Source organism: Coccidioides immitis (genome assembly GCF_000149335.2).
Source record: "Coccidioides immitis RS genomic scaffold supercont3.5, whole genome shotgun sequence".
Classification (NCBI taxonomy): domain Eukaryota; kingdom Fungi; phylum Ascomycota; class Eurotiomycetes; order Onygenales; family Onygenaceae; genus Coccidioides; species Coccidioides immitis.
Window position 1 is genome coordinate 1,658,277 of NW_004504307.1, and position 13,857 is coordinate 1,672,133.

Genomic DNA, 13,857 nt, shown 5'->3' on the forward strand with positions numbered 1-13,857 from the left:
ATATTTGTTGCAGCAGGAAAGATGTGCCCAGAAGCTTGTTCTATCATATTATTTGTAAACAGCCTGTCCTTTAATCTCGAGACTGAAGAGATCAGAAGATTCAGTCTCTTTGCCGCCGCAGCGACGAGCACGGATGAGTGTTGCCCATTGGATATTGCCAGGTGGGGTTAAATTAAGGTTTGGGTCTAAGATTATCAGATAACTTTGTTTTCAATCTGATAACGTTTCGGGGCTTCGGTGTTTGGCAACACGAGGTTCACACAACGGAGAAGATGATTGACTTTCAATTCGTCCACAATAACATAAATCTATGCGCTTTTTATTCGATCGGTCTCCCAGGAGGCTGGGCAATTTCGTTATTTTCTGAGGGCCCATCAGGGCAGGGTCTGTCTTGATCGAACGAGAAAACGCGACTGGGCGATCGTAGTGCAATAGCTAAACCATCATTATCAGATTCCGATTTTATGAAATGGCCATAATATCATTATAACCACATACCAAAATACGGGAGATAATTTAGAGAGACAGAAGTAGAATAGGAAGCTTCGAGAACGTACATCACCCTATTGGGAAGAGAAGTATAAATCACAAACCATACCCTTTGGGCAGGATAAAGAGAAGGGGGACACAATCCAGGTGTCTAGAGAATCACACCAATCCTGGTATCAAACTCCAATGATGCATCTTATTTGGAAAAAAAAAAAAAAAGAAAAAGAAAAAGAGAAGAAAATCACCAAACCAACCGACTGAAAATGCAGTAAAAAATTAGGCAAATGGTGTGAAGGTAACTCCAAACCCAATAATGTACATACAATACATTAAGTCATGATCTTCCGCTTAACCGCCTAAGATGCAAAGAGATGAAATGGGAAGCACCACCTAAAGGGGAGAGCTTATTAAAAATGAAATAAGCTAAGTAGGGACGGTCAATGGACACAAATCCATTCGATCCCACAATTCAAAGGTATAGCCCTTGACTAGAAATTAACGTGTGAATTTATCCTCGAGGGGAACGAATCATAAAATTAGATATATAAATGCGAAAATAAATGGGATATGATATGAATATCATCGAAATAGTCGTGTAAACAAAATGAAACAGATCGATTGATCAGTGATTGGACACACGTGAAATTTTCGAGGGTCCGGACGGCCATTGGGCAGCATGTCGGTTGTAAGGAATTTCGCATTAGAATTTCGGATGCGCCAGTACGGTAACGTTGACGTTCATATCATCATGTAAGGCTGAAGATCAGTTATCACCATTGTTGATTTGGTCAATGATCTGGGCTTGAAGCCTCCTCGTCCGACGGAGTGCCTCGTCTCTGTAGATTATCATGTCAATGGATGGCTCTTGGATGTAATCGGACATATAGTTTATCACTGACCTATCGGTTTGGAGTTCCGCGACCTCAATCTGGGCCTTATTCATTCTGCCCACAACTTGCTCCATCTCCTTATCCGCATCTCGCAAAGCTTTTTCAAGCTCCTTCACTTTCGCCTCAAGGCTTGAAACGTGAACGGCCTCGTTCAATGCAACACCAGGCCCACTAGTGGTGACCTGGAGGCGCGGGGATCGCGGACCAGAGAAAGGCGAGGTTGGAAGAAGAGGCGACAATAGCGCTGGACTCCGCACTCCGTTTTTAGCACGTAAAAGCTGAGCATTGTGGCTCTCATTCAAGGCTAAAATTTCTTGTTCATGCTTAGCCATCTCATCTTCGGACTGCTGCTGCGCCAAAATTAATGTCTCCTCAAGCAGCTTTAGCTTGGCCTGCATCTCATTGATTCTTTCGGCTGAAATTTTTTGTTCCTGTTCACCTTGGCCAATAGCCTGAGCCAGCCTATTGCGAAGTGCACTGTTCATCGCAACTTGCTGTAGCACTTGACGAACGAGGGCATCCTCTAAGTCGGGGTCATCTGCAGAGACGAAACGTCCTTGTCTATTGGACTGGAGTTGCCTGTACGCATCCTCAAGAGACTTAGACGTGGCATGGAAATCGCTTAGGTCATCTGCTTCAAGGCCATGGTCCGCAGGATTAACGGCGTGTTCGAGGAGGGCTCGCAAGGAGCTCGTCTCTTGCTCTGCGCGGTCAAGGTCCATCTTTAAGCCGGCTAAGCCCTTCTCGCACTGCCATTTCTGTTCCAAAGCGTCGTCTGCGCGCCGCCTGAGGATATTAATTTCTTCTCTCAAAGTTATAACTTCTCGCTCATATCCTGGTCTGCGTGGCGAGTTAGATTGTTTGATACGGTCTATCTCCAGCTCTAATAGTCGAACACGCTTTTGATGTTGTTTGGCCAGATAATTTTGACGCTCAAGGAGGCTTTTCACAGTTTGATGGAGAGCGTCGCGTTGCATTTCGACGTCCTTTACCCGATCCACCAGTGATTCTCGAAAATCGCGTTCTTTTCCAATCATAGAGCTCGGGCGGGATAGAGACCCTGATCTTGACAAACCACCTGACCGGCTTGGGGGAATTCTTGCGAGGGAATTGGACCTCGAGAGGCCAGACATTCGCATAGGGGGTTCTCCATCTTCTTCGGCTATGGAATTGAAGCGAGACTGCTGGGGTTGCGTATCGGTGATCATTTTCCGGCTTTGGCTCAGGAGAGAGTTTTCATTCCGAAGAGCTTCTATCTCTTGTTGCATGCGACTCTGAAGCTGATCTCGCTCATTTCGATGCTGCTCCAGCTCCACCCTCATGGCAGTGAGAAGGTCTTCAAAGTTATCTTTCAACTGTCTTTCCTCTGTTAGCCGCCGACGCGTATCTTCTAGAGCAGTTTCGAGTTCCTTTGCTCGAGCAGCTGCATTTGAGGTATCTACTTTCTCCCGTCGGAGCTGTGTAGCAAGTCATTGTTAGCGCAGGATGTTGCAAGGGGTATCTAGACTGGATGCCCATACCTGGTGCACTTGGCCCTCCAATATATGTACGTGAGATTCGGCAACCTGTCGGCGAGATCTCTCCTCCTGAAGTTTTTGGGACAAGTCGACTTTCATCTGGGCTCGCTCCTGTTCATATGATCGCTTCATCTTCTCAATATCTTCTCCTTTAGACATTCCATTCTCACTCGGAGGATATTTAACGGAGCCATAGCCAGAGTCGGAAAAGTAGTCGCTGCCGCGACGATGCCCGTCAGGTATACTCATTTCCGTCTGCAACCGCTCAACTAAGTCCTCCAAATCCATTTCTCTCCGTATCGAGCCTGCCAGTTCGCAACTTATCTCGCGCAGTTCATTTTCGAGGTCTGCTACCTTCGAGCTGATGGCATGCTCTGCTGGCATCGTATGTGCCCGCGAAGGCAACATCTTAGGGGATGGAGCAGCAAACGAGTCCCGCGAAGGGAATCTAGATGATTGTGCAGACGGTTGAGTGGATGCTATCATCGGGGATGGCATCGGAGATAGAATAGAATCCGATATTTCCGTGCTATTTGATTCAGTACCAGGAGACGCGGCGCTCTTCCAGCCGAAGAATGAGGTGATTTTGCTACCGGGAGTTTTAGGAAGCTGTTTGTTGTAGTCGCTAGAACCGGATGACATCTTACGCGAATTGAGGTCGATCCGCAAGGGAGGAGGCCGGCTTGAAGGTAGATGAAGCGCCATGGTCAGTGCTCGTTTCGGTTCCTTCCCTTGTTGTGGAGGTAGATCACGGTGGGTTGTTGGTATTAGCGGCTGGCTAGCAATGCGAGTATGTATAGAGTTCTCGAATGGGGAGACATTGGCAACTCTTGGTTTTGGTATATCTGCGGTCGGAAAGGCTGTGATGGAACCGCGTGGCGTATGTAGAGGACTCTGGCCGTGAGGATACCTGCATATGAGAACAATGAGAACAATGAACGAGTCAGCGAATGTACGGACGGGAATATAATTAGCATGCAGGGTCAAAGGGGAAGGCGACGGAAGCCACTAACTTATCAAGATCCCTCAGGGTGAACTGCTCCTGTTGTAGGCAAGCCGAAGAGGGTATATTGTTTGTGATTGTTGTTCTTGTGGTGGTCCTGGTGGCGGCAGATGGAGAGGAGGTTATGGACGACCGGTGATGAACCGCCGTACGGGTCAGAGGAGCAACATTGGGAGGAAGGGGTTTCCTGCGAATGGGAGATGAAAGAAAGGCAGGACTCCTGGGAGAATGAGGGTGAGGCGCAAAGGAGCCCTTTGGGGACTGGGGGCTTTGGATGGACTGTCTTGACTCGATCGAAGTCGCTACGGTGCTTGATCTCGCGACTGACGAAACAGTGAAGACACCGGGGGAGTCGAGAGAAGGGGTCATCGTCAACCCTGGCAGATCGTGGTCTACCGGATCAGGGGTGAATTGTCGAAATGCCGGGTCATTTGGGGTTATCATGCTAAGGCCAGGGACCAATCGGGAATGATTAGCAAAGCTAACGGCTTAGCGCACGGCGGGAAGGCTTGTGTCAGGGGGATCAGTAGGAGGAAAGTCAGCGGCCATGGATGCGAATCGTGAAGGCCGAGACGTATATCTGGAGGGCTATCGGGAATCCAGCATCACAGCTGAACGATGAAAACTAGAAAGACGAGGGGAAGGGTGGAAGTTCCAGGCTCTACAAGCATTTAGCCGGCAACCATGCCAAACCGCAAGATGAATGGTCATTGACGGGAGGCGAAATGGTGGGAAGGGTCAATGAAATGGGCTTTGTCCATAATAATAGAAGTCAGGGGAAGAATAGCCTTGGTGGAGTGGAGAACTGAGGCCGTCGATGCCAGTGGAGCGAGAATGTTGGACGGCTAGGTTATTTTGGGACGGGGCGGAGGCCAGGAACACCCCCTCCTCGCCAATCAGCTGCGGACCTGTCCCTGCAACGAAAACAGGCCTCAGGCAGTGAACTCCTGTTCCTGCCAATCACCACAAAGCAACCAGCCCGCGAGCCGGGCTGGAGTCGAGCCTGGCAGAAAACGCTGTTGCTCGAGCCGCGGCAGGTTCAAGAAGAACACAGGGTTACTCCGTTCCTCTTCAGCTGCCATCCTGAAGGATGCCAAATCCTCCAGTAACCCTGGGTCTTGTTTGTCTCTGAGCGCATGGCATATTTTCCATTCGACTCACCGGTAGTTACAGAGTGCGTAAGTTTGTTGTCTACCGATGGACGGAGGTGCTGCAGATTGGGAGACCCGAAGACTCGACACCCGCCAGCAGCGAACAGCCAATCAGGGCAAAAGTTACCGTTCCGGAATTACGAGAGTTTCAGGGGCAAAACGCGGTCGCCGGCCATTCAGCAGCCTTTGTTGACGGCGCGAACTGTCACGGTAACTTTCCCAACTGCCTTGACCAAACACGTTCGTCCACACACCGATGATACGGCTTTTGCAACACAGCGCTTAATTCGGCTGACGTCGGCTGACCTTGTCCTCTTTTCAACACCAGCGCCATGCGACACGGAGGAACCCACTAAACATGACATCGCTAGCTGCAGCCCTCCGATGAAGACGCGCATGTATGTATGTATGTATGTATGTACTCCGTACTCCGTACTCTTACTCCGTACATATCTACAGATTACCCCAGAAGGAGGACTCCATGCCCGTATCGATTCGCTATTCTGTTTTATGTACGGATCATTTGCCAGAGTCAAATACTCCGTATATGTTACTTATTTAGCATCGGTACCGTAGGACAATACTCCTCAGTAATGCTCATACCTGGCAAAGACAAAAGCCCGATCCGAACCTCGGAGAAGTAGACTCTTCCCAAAAAATGTAAAATAAAAATAAAAAGTATCGGATGCACGAAGGTTCTAAGTATGTAGATTAGCAAAGGATGTCAATTAGGAGTCGAATGTCGCTGATATACAAGAGAGTCCGGGAATCATGGCAGTTTTAATTAAGATCTCAGTTGTCAAAGGTATATCTCAACCATTCCCCAACAGCTCTCAAGCTTTCCCATCTAACTGATTCGTCCCGGTCGGCCATCAGCTCCATAACCCGAGCCTTAACGCCTAGCTTTTCGAGTTGATGACGACGTTCCGGAACTTCCCGTACCAGACAACCAACATCGTGGCATGCGATTGCCAGCACTTGCTTATCCGTCTCCCAGCTCTTCGACAGGATTTCAGCAAGCTTTTTTGGTAGTTGCCCACGCTCTTCGTCGAGGATGCGGCGGGCGTTTTCACGCCAGAAGGTTGTATTCTTGTGAGGCGGGGACCATCTTAAATGGCCTGACATAACTTCCGCGGCATATGTATCGAAGGTAGTTTGTGTTTTGGTATATTCTTCGAGCATATCAGATAGAGATTGCATAGCCTCAAGAAGATCTTCATCGACATAGTGTCGAGCACCCATGGTAGTCAACAAGGAAGGGAGGCCGACGAACACAGCCACGGGGAGTAGAGATGTCTTGTTGGTGGAAAGGATGTTCAAAAGCGTGTAGACAAGCAGACGAGTGGTTTTCTCTTTCGGAGAAATTCGCAAAAGATGTGCATAAAGAGCGATAATTTCATGATCCCTAGAGGTCCGTTAGAGGTGAAGTTCGAGCACAGATTAAGCCAGGAGAACCCGTACAATTCTAGCTGGTCACCGACCAGCTTACCCTCAAAGCTAAGCTCCCAGATCACGATGAGCACATGATACAGGAGCTGGATCCCTACACCGCCTCCAATCTTCATTTCAGCCGTTCGGGCGCTGCTTCCAGCGAGGGTGGTAGATCCGTTGTCTTTCCCAGACCCTGCAGCAGCGCGCAAAATGTCCATAAGCGGTTCCACAGTAGCCGCCCTGTGGTCCCAAAACAACTCCCTAGATCGTGACGTCCTTAAGAGCTCTGAAAAGCCCTGCACACCAATATCCTGAAGGCCGGTGTCCGCATTTTTGGTTAATGTCGCAAGGTACGAGAAAAGTCGCGGAAGGGCTTCTTCATCCTTCCGCCTGGTTTTCTGGGAGGAAAGCAAGGAGGCGGAGATGAGGTTGATTAAGAAGCACGAGGCTAAAAGTGGGATCGGGTCTTCGGGGGTGGAAGAGTGCTGGAGTAGAGGAAGGAAATGTCGGTAGCTTCCCTGATCTTCGAGCAGTGCTTTCTTGAGAGCCGGAGCATCTAGCATCAGGAAAGAGACTTGGTTAAAATGCAATCATCCCTGGACGATGGTTCTGAAGACAGTCGGTGCTGAATCGGGTTTCGCATACCGTTGATTAGATCCCCGGCAAGCACCAAAACATACTGGATGATGTCGGCGCGCCTGGCGGCAGACTCTAAGATACTCTTCCCGGAGCTTCCACCAGCGAGAAGGTTTGTATAGGCGCTCAAATCCTTTTCAACCGCTTTTTGCCTTTGATCTTTCCTCACTTTATCGACAGCCTTGACCCGCCTGAGTTGCTCTTCGGTGATGCTTCCAGCTCGAACTGCGCCCTCCCATGGAATAGGCCGGGCACGGATATTGTTCTGCAAAGAGTTCAAGTACGTGGGCGAGTCTAAAGACATTATCGACGAAAAGGAATTTAAGAATAATATGGCATGTAGTTGCAGTGCATATGGCCGCGGGGAGGAAGGGGTTGATTATAACCCTTGGATGCAGTTCATCTGACGTCGAAGTGAGCTTCCCTCCATGCAGCTACGGAGTGACATAGACATGGTCGTCGGCTGTGGTTGGCTAAACGACGCTAACTAACTTGTGATGCGGCCTGGGGTGTGCCAAGAATGGGCTTGGCTAACAGGGCAACCCAAGACGGCGCTGAGTTCAAGGTAAAACGAACTCAAATGACCCATTGCTGTCCTTGACAAAGGCTTTAGTATGAACTGACAACTGCCTGTGGTCGATTGTTTACTCTCACGCTCGATAGTTATTTCAAGCCCACTTCTCATGCCGAACCAGACAGTCTCCCTGATTAGGAGTCGGCGCAATATCCAGAAGCGGGAGCCAATTTCCAATTTACCAGCCTGGAAAAGGGCCCCGCGAGTTTCGATGGGACGAATCGACAGAGTAATTCAATGACAGGCTTTGCCACTGTTTAGAGGAGAGAATCTATATTTTCCTGGATAATGTCTACCAATCCACAGTCTACAAAAACTCCAAAATGGTCCGTCGGCTCCTTTCTGCAGCAAGCGGTCGCCGGTGTCGAGTCGCGTTTGGATACTATACTGGCGGAAAATGACGACCATATACCTGCAGATGAAAATAAGAAAGAGAGTACTACAGAGCAGCCCAATGTGTTCACCGGGAAACCTTCCGCAAAAAGTGCCTCAGCTAGTAAGTCAGCGGCTTCTTCTTCTTCTTCTTCTTCTCTTTTTTTTGTCCCAGCATTCCAGTAGCTTACGGTCGTAGCTATTTCAAGAAGCTCCTCTTCTGCTCGGAAGAATGACCGTCTCCAAGAGAGGCTTGCCCGTGCGATGGTGAAGCAAAGCGGATCATCCTCAAACGTTGTCAGCAATCACTCTTCGCCAGGCGTACCTTCCCAGGCTCCCAGCCCACGTCCTTCTACAGAGATTAGGGCGAGTGTAGATAGCCCAAGAAGCATTCTGGAAATTTTGACAAGGGCCGACGATGTATCTACTCTACTCTCGAGCCCTGATGTTGGCAACTCGTCTCGCAGAACATCGGAGGACATACCCGCAGGCTCAGGGAAAGTGTCTGGATCCGAGCCGCGACAATCCATAAGTTCTGATAGAGGTACGACTTTGTTGGATTCAAGTCAGGATGGGTATCATAACAGACTTATCCCGGCAATTGGGGTTTCTGCGCCGCCCAATGAAGAAGAGACAGCGACTGAAGGGGCCTCATCTCGATTACAGGCTGAGCACGACACCGCTGAAGCCCAGTGGCAGGAAGAGATGCACGGTTACATCGAAAAAATTGACGCTTTACAAGCTAAACTAAAGTATTTGGCCAAGGAGGCGGCCGAATCGGCGAAGAACGCGGCTGCCACTGCAACTCCGGGAAGTTTAGAGAAGAAGTTGTTTGAGAAGGACGAGCGTATAGCTGCCTTGATGGAAGAAGGGCAAAAGCTGTCAAAAACGGAACTGCAGCACCGCGCGACCATCAAGAAGCTCCGGCAGTATATTGCAGAAAGCACAAAGTCGCAGACAGACGCCAAAAGGCGAATAGAAAACATAGAGAAAGACCTTTCAAAGGCAGAGGATAGAGCTCAACGCTTTGAACAAGCAGAGAAACGGGCTTTGTCGAAATTGAATGCTCAGGCGAAAACCGAGAAAGACTTGGGGAACGTTACTACGGAACGAGATAACTTGAGAGCAGAAGTGGCGGATCTAAATTCCCGGCTGAACAAAGCAGTCGCCAGAGCCGAAGCAGCTGAGCGAAGAGCACAAATGGGCTCATCGGAAGCTGAAAGCCGACGGGTGGCAGAACTCAAGGATGACCTTGCTAGCGCCAAAATTGAGCGCGAAATAAGCGAAGAGAAATTGCGGAGAGAGATTCGAGATCTAAAAGAAATTCTTGAAAGGGAAAGAGAGCGTAGCCGAGTACAAGAGATGGAGCTTCGGGGAGAATTATCGGTGTTGGAAGGTAAAATGGAAACTTTGCGGGCTAGGGCAGAGGAGGTATCCTCCAGTGCCACGGGCGACGCTCAAGCAAAGCTTCTGCGGCAAATCGAACGATTACAAACGCAGTACGCAGTTGCGAGAGAAAACTGGAATGGTATTGAGAGCTCGCTGATATCTCGTTTGGCAAATGTTGAAAACGAAAGGGACGAATTCGCACGAAGGGAAGGTGACTTGCGACGGAAGGTCAGAGAAGCGGTAAGCTGTGCTACGTGGAGCGAAAGTGAGAGGAAAATTGCTAATATTAACGATGGTGCAGAACCTGAAATCTAAGCGTATTGAAACCGAAGTCGAGAACTCCCACGAAGCTTTCCAGGAAATGGAAAGAGACCTAGAAGAAAGTAGACGAGAAGTAAAGAAGTTATCACAAAGGCTCCTTAAGGCAGAGGCCGACCTTCTTGAAGCGAAGCAAACATTCGAAACTGAAAGAGAGCGCCAGGATGCTGCATGGTCTCAACGCCTCGAAGAGGAGAAGTCGAAATGGCATGAGCAGCTATCATCCTCGCCACCATACCTTCACCCACATAGCGAATCACCTATGACAGCAAACCGGAAGTCTGAAACTCTTGCAACCATGCCTGACCGGCCTTCAAGCCGCCGATCGCCAGTGCTCCCCCTTTTCCCTCCAGGACTAAATACCCCACCCAGACAAAGTTCATATTCATCACTAAATTCAAGTCTCTGCCTTCGGCATCTTCCCCATGACAATTCCTCGGCGTCGTTGGAGATTTCTTCCGTGCAGGTGTTAGAGCCAGAGGAGTATTTCACAGGAGCTATAAGCCCTGTAACCCCATCAGCTCCGGAAACCCATCAGTCCAAGGGGATAAATGATATAGTCTCTGCTTCTACGGTTGCTGCTGGTCCCTCGGTTCAACTTGTTGAAAGGATGAGTGCTACGGTCCGCCGTTTGGAAAATGAACGAGCCGCATTTAAGGATGAGCTAGTTTGCATAACAAATCAAAGAGATGAAGCCAGACAGGAAGTCGTTGCATTGATGAAAGAAGTGGAAGAAAAAAGAACTTGCGATAAGCGAATACAAGATTTAGAGGCAGCCGTTAGGGACTTAGATGAAAGATACCAGACTACACTCGAAATGCTTGGTGAGAAGAGCGAGCTCGTCGAGGAACAGAAGGCAGATATCCAAGATTTAAAGAAGATATACCGGGAGCTTGTGGAGAGTACAATGAAATGACCAGCAGTATATATATTCGACAAGTTCAACCCAAGACCCAACTCTATGGGTAATATTATTGTATTTTCTGTTCCATGAGGGGTTTGCTGATCATTTGAAGGTATTAAAACAAAATTAGAGGCATTAAATTCATCATGGCAACTCAATTCCTTCCCGCTCAGCGGCTTGTAGGATATACTTCCGAACCTAGAGTGATAGGAATAAATGAGGAATAAATTCTGCGAGTTTAAGTATAATTATGCGTACCTTGATATCAGGAGCCAAATCAATGGCCAACCTCCCTTCATTGTCCCTTTTGTCTACTTCCGCACCGGCGCGCAAGAGTACTAATGCGGCCTCCCCATGACCTTCTGAAATTGCGTGATGCAATGCAGTTAACCCATCCACGTCAGTAGCATTCAGTGGACTTCTCCCTTCTCGCAATAAGATATTGAGTATTGGAACTGAGCCGATTGCCGCGGCACGGTGGAGAGCAAGTTGGCCTCGATTATCGCGGACTCTGGCACTGCATTCATTAGAGATGAGAGTACGAACAATGTCCGTGTTGCTCTTGGAGGCTGCAAAATGAATTGCGTTCTATGTAGACAATTTAGTATTCAAAGCAGAAACGATGAGGATTAGACGCTCTGGTGGCACGGTAGGGCGAGATACCTGGCCTGTGGTGCTTTTTAGATTGACGTCTGCACCCTTTTGTAGAAGGAGCTCTATCATGGGCCGGCCTTCATTGTCCTTCAGACTAGCCGCGATCATGAGAGGGGTCCATCCCGAAGAGTCCTAAATCGCCGACAACTGAGATTAGTTTTTGGCCATGACATATGCATAGTATTCTAAATTCCAACGGGAATATATAAGCTCCACGAACGGTAACATCTGGATCAAATTTTTTCTGAGAAGCTAACAGTCGAGCTATGGGCAATTGATTGTAAGCTGCAGCCCAGTGAATGGGCAAGCGGTCATCGCCATCTCTCAGGACAGCAAGCTTTGGGTTGGCCTGAACGACGAAGTATATTAACAATACTGGCCTAGCAAATAGTTTGCATTTGATATCCAAGAGCTCCGGTGCCACCTACGTTGAGCAGAGACTCAACTTCAGAAGCTAATAGTTTGGCTGGTCAGAGTGATTGAACTTGCGGAGAGGAGAGAGGGAACTATATACTCTTCCCTTCACGAGTAGCCTCGTGTATAGCAAATTTGGCATGATAATCAGGATCCATTAGTTGGGCAATTAATTCCGCAAGTAGTAAATTAAAGAGTCATCAACTTCTAGTCTCGTCATGTCAGCCATGCGAAATGCCCGCGGAGACGGGTATCAGGCGACTTTGAGTTGGCTATGAGAGCTTGGTTCTGTCTTGGCGTTGAAAGACCGGCTGTCGGGCCGTCTTGACAGGACTTTGAGCTTGCAGTTTCATCTTCCTCCAGTCTTCTCGCCATTCGGAACATTTGAGAAGTACATATTGCAGATGAGCCAGGAGAAGGCATAAAATTCAAAGCTTTTGTTTATTCTTTCCCCCAAATCGGATTTTCTCCGCGCCAACGCGTTTTGCGCGGAGCAATTCTCAATAGTCAAATATCACAGAGGGCGGATTGCGCTTTGCGACCATGGACGTTGCCCAGAGCTCACCAACCTCCGATCAAGCTGTTCGAACCTCCGTAAAGCGAACATTAGACCTTTTCGGTTCTGATTACCTCCTATCTAATTCATCGACCTCCACCAGCGGTGATTCTATTGGCGTGTCATACCGTCGAAAAGCAGAGTACAGTGATTTACAGGCACTTCCTCCATCGTTAGCGGAGAAGCAAGCAAAGGCGTCGGCCGCCGGTCGAGCAAAGCGCCCAAAAAACAGAGCGGAAGGAGGTACAGCGACCTCGACGGCACTCGTGAAAAGTTCGTCCTCAAGCGGGGTCCAAAATAATGCAGACGGAGCTCCTAGAAGCCTGGTGCGACGGCCAGCAGTGTCTCAACAACCTAAACCGGAATGGCATGCTCCATGGAAGCTGATGCGCGTGATATCCGGGCATCTTGGATGGGTTCGAAGTTTAGCCGTGGAGCCGAATAATGAGTGGTTTGCCAGCGGCGCCGGAGACAGAACGATTAAAATTTGGGATTTGGCTACAGGTGCTCTCCGACTTACTTTGACGGGTCATATTTCCACCGTTAGAGGCCTGGCAGTGTCTCCACGACATCCCTACCTATTTTCATGTGGCGAAGATAAGATGGTGAAATGCTGGGACCTAGAAACGAACAAAGTTATTCGCCATTATCATGGCCATCTAAGTGGCGTATATACTCTCTCTTTACACCCTACCTTGGACGTGCTAGTTACAGGTGGCAGAGATGGTGTTGCTCGAGTATGGGATATGCGAACTCGGAGCAATATCCATGTCCTCAGCGGCCACAAGGGGACTGTCTCGGACGTGAAGTGCCAAGAGGCAGATCCACAGGTCATATCCGCTTCCCTGGACGCCACTGTCCGGTTGTGGGATCTTGCTGCAGGCAAAACAATGGGCGTTTTGACTCACCACAAGAAAGGTGTCCGGGCTTTAGCTATCCATCCAAAAGAGTTCACCTTTGCAAGCGCTAGTGCGGGAAGTATCAAACAATGGAAATGTCCAGAGGGTGCGTTTATGCAGAACTTTGAAGGCCACAATGCCATTATCAATACTCTCTCCGTCAACGAGGACAACGTTCTATTTTCCGGTGGTGATAATGGGTCAATTTCTTTCTGGGATTGGAAATCAGGACATCGTTTTCAAACATTAGAGACTACGGCACAACCAGGCTCCTTGGAGGCTGAAGCTGGAGTCATGTCTTCGACGTTTGATCGTACAGGCTTGAGATTGATATGTGGCGAGGCTGATAAGACGATCAAGGTGTGGAAGCCTGATGATGAAGCTACCCCTGAAACGCACCCACTGGATTGGAAACCTACGCTAGGAAGACAGCGGTATTAATTGGGGAGCTATTTGCTGCAAATGGTCCGCCTTGGTGTATTCTTGCATTTCATGGCGTTTATCCTGTTCTTAACTTCGCTTGAATGCTTGTAATTGGGCCTGGGAGAACTTCAGTTGGTTACAAAATTATATCTAGATCTGTATCTGTTCCTCATTACATGACCAGGCGTTCACGGTCGGCCACATGACGGCGTGCCCGTGTATACATAATCATACCAT

General features: G+C 48.8%; 6 protein-coding genes across 6 annotated transcripts; 3 read left to right on the forward strand and 3 right to left on the reverse strand.

The window, feature by feature from the left end:
* Positions 1–732: 732 nt before the first annotated feature.
* Positions 733–5,088, reverse strand: CIMG_08975 (uncharacterized protein). The gene is made up of 4 exons (XM_001239353.2): positions 3,910–5,088; positions 2,900–3,806; positions 1,389–2,836; positions 733–1,325 (listed from the first exon to the last, which is right to left on the reverse strand). The coding sequence occupies exons 1-4, from the start codon at positions 4,341–4,343 to the stop codon at positions 1,253–1,255; spliced, it is 2,862 nt and encodes a 953-aa protein (XP_001239354.2). The 5' UTR covers positions 4,344–5,088; the 3' UTR covers positions 733–1,252.
* Positions 5,036–5,694, forward strand: CIMG_12255 (uncharacterized protein; the record flags this gene model as incomplete). The annotated part of the gene is made up of 4 exons (XM_012358311.1): positions 5,036–5,073; positions 5,116–5,452; positions 5,510–5,562; positions 5,613–5,694. The coding sequence occupies 4 exons, from the start codon at positions 5,036–5,038 to the stop codon at positions 5,692–5,694; spliced, it is 510 nt and encodes a 169-aa protein (XP_012213734.1).
* Positions 5,522–7,540, reverse strand: CIMG_08977 (vacuolar ATP synthase subunit H). The gene is made up of 3 exons (XM_001239355.2): positions 7,127–7,540; positions 6,512–7,037; positions 5,522–6,455 (listed from the first exon to the last, which is right to left on the reverse strand). The coding sequence occupies exons 1-3, from the start codon at positions 7,419–7,421 to the stop codon at positions 5,843–5,845; spliced, it is 1,434 nt and encodes a 477-aa protein (XP_001239356.1). The 5' UTR covers positions 7,422–7,540; the 3' UTR covers positions 5,522–5,842.
* Positions 7,541–7,705: 165 nt separating this feature from the next.
* Positions 7,706–10,910, forward strand: CIMG_08978 (uncharacterized protein). The gene is made up of 3 exons (XM_001239356.2): positions 7,706–8,187; positions 8,263–9,692; positions 9,754–10,910. The coding sequence occupies exons 1-3, from the start codon at positions 7,980–7,982 to the stop codon at positions 10,684–10,686; spliced, it is 2,571 nt and encodes an 856-aa protein (XP_001239357.1). The 5' UTR covers positions 7,706–7,979; the 3' UTR covers positions 10,687–10,910.
* Positions 9,754–11,963, reverse strand: CIMG_08979 (proteasome regulatory particle subunit). Its single transcript, XM_001239357.2, has 6 exons — positions 11,843–11,963; positions 11,757–11,782; positions 11,549–11,677; positions 11,338–11,460; positions 10,933–11,262; positions 9,754–10,872 (listed from the first exon to the last, which is right to left on the reverse strand). The coding sequence occupies exons 1-6, from the start codon at positions 11,898–11,900 to the stop codon at positions 10,819–10,821; spliced, it is 720 nt and encodes a 239-aa protein (XP_001239358.2). The 5' UTR covers positions 11,901–11,963; the 3' UTR covers positions 9,754–10,818.
* A 163-nt stretch (positions 11,964–12,126) lies between these two features.
* Positions 12,127–13,800, forward strand: CIMG_08980 (pre-mRNA-splicing factor prp46). The gene has a single exon (XM_001239358.2). The coding sequence runs from the start codon at positions 12,286–12,288 to the stop codon at positions 13,636–13,638; it is 1,353 nt and encodes a 450-aa protein (XP_001239359.1). The 5' UTR covers positions 12,127–12,285; the 3' UTR covers positions 13,639–13,800.
* The last annotated feature ends 57 nt before the right edge of the window (positions 13,801–13,857 follow it).

Bases quoted from the DNA above. Each gene is read 5' to 3' on its own strand.
- CIMG_08980 (XM_001239358.2), top strand. From the start codon at position 12,286: ATGGACGTTGCCCAGAGCTCACCAACCTCCGATCAAGCTGTTCGAACC.
- CIMG_08977 (XM_001239355.2), bottom strand. From the start codon at position 7,421: ATGTCTTTAGACTCGCCCACGTACTTGAACTCTTTGCAGAACAATATC. The intron at 7,038-7,126 runs GTATGCGAAACC...TCCTGATGCTAG, and splicing joins TGCCGGGGATCTAATCAACG to ATGCTCCGGCTCTCAAGAAA. The intron at 6,456-6,511 runs GTACGGGTTCTC...ACGGACCTCTAG, and splicing joins GTCGGTGACCAGCTAGAATT to GGATCATGAAATTATCGCTC.
- CIMG_08979 (XM_001239357.2), bottom strand. From the start codon at position 11,900: ATGGATCCTGATTATCATGCCAAATTTGCTATACACGAGGCTACTCGT. The intron at 11,783-11,842 runs GTATATAGTTCC...CCAAACTATTAG, and splicing joins GGCTACTCGTGAAGGGAAGA to CTTCTGAAGTTGAGTCTCTG. The intron at 11,461-11,548 runs GTTCGTGGAGCT...TCGGCGATTTAG, and splicing joins AATTTGATCCAGATGTTACC to GACTCTTCGGGATGGACCCC.
- CIMG_08975 (XM_001239353.2), bottom strand. From the start codon at position 4,343: ATGATAACCCCAAATGACCCGGCATTTCGACAATTCACCCCTGATCCG. The intron at 3,807-3,909 runs GTTAGTGGCTTC...TCTCATATGCAG, and splicing joins ACCCTGAGGGATCTTGATAA to GTATCCTCACGGCCAGAGTC. The intron at 2,837-2,899 runs GTATGGGCATCC...CTTGCTACACAG, and splicing joins TGGAGGGCCAAGTGCACCAG to CTCCGACGGGAGAAAGTAGA.
- CIMG_08978 (XM_001239356.2), top strand. From the start codon at position 7,980: ATGTCTACCAATCCACAGTCTACAAAAACTCCAAAATGGTCCGTCGGC. The intron at 8,188-8,262 runs GTAAGTCAGCGG...TTACGGTCGTAG, and splicing joins CGCAAAAAGTGCCTCAGCTA to CTATTTCAAGAAGCTCCTCT. The intron at 9,693-9,753 runs GTAAGCTGTGCT...ACGATGGTGCAG, and splicing joins GACGGAAGGTCAGAGAAGCG to AACCTGAAATCTAAGCGTAT.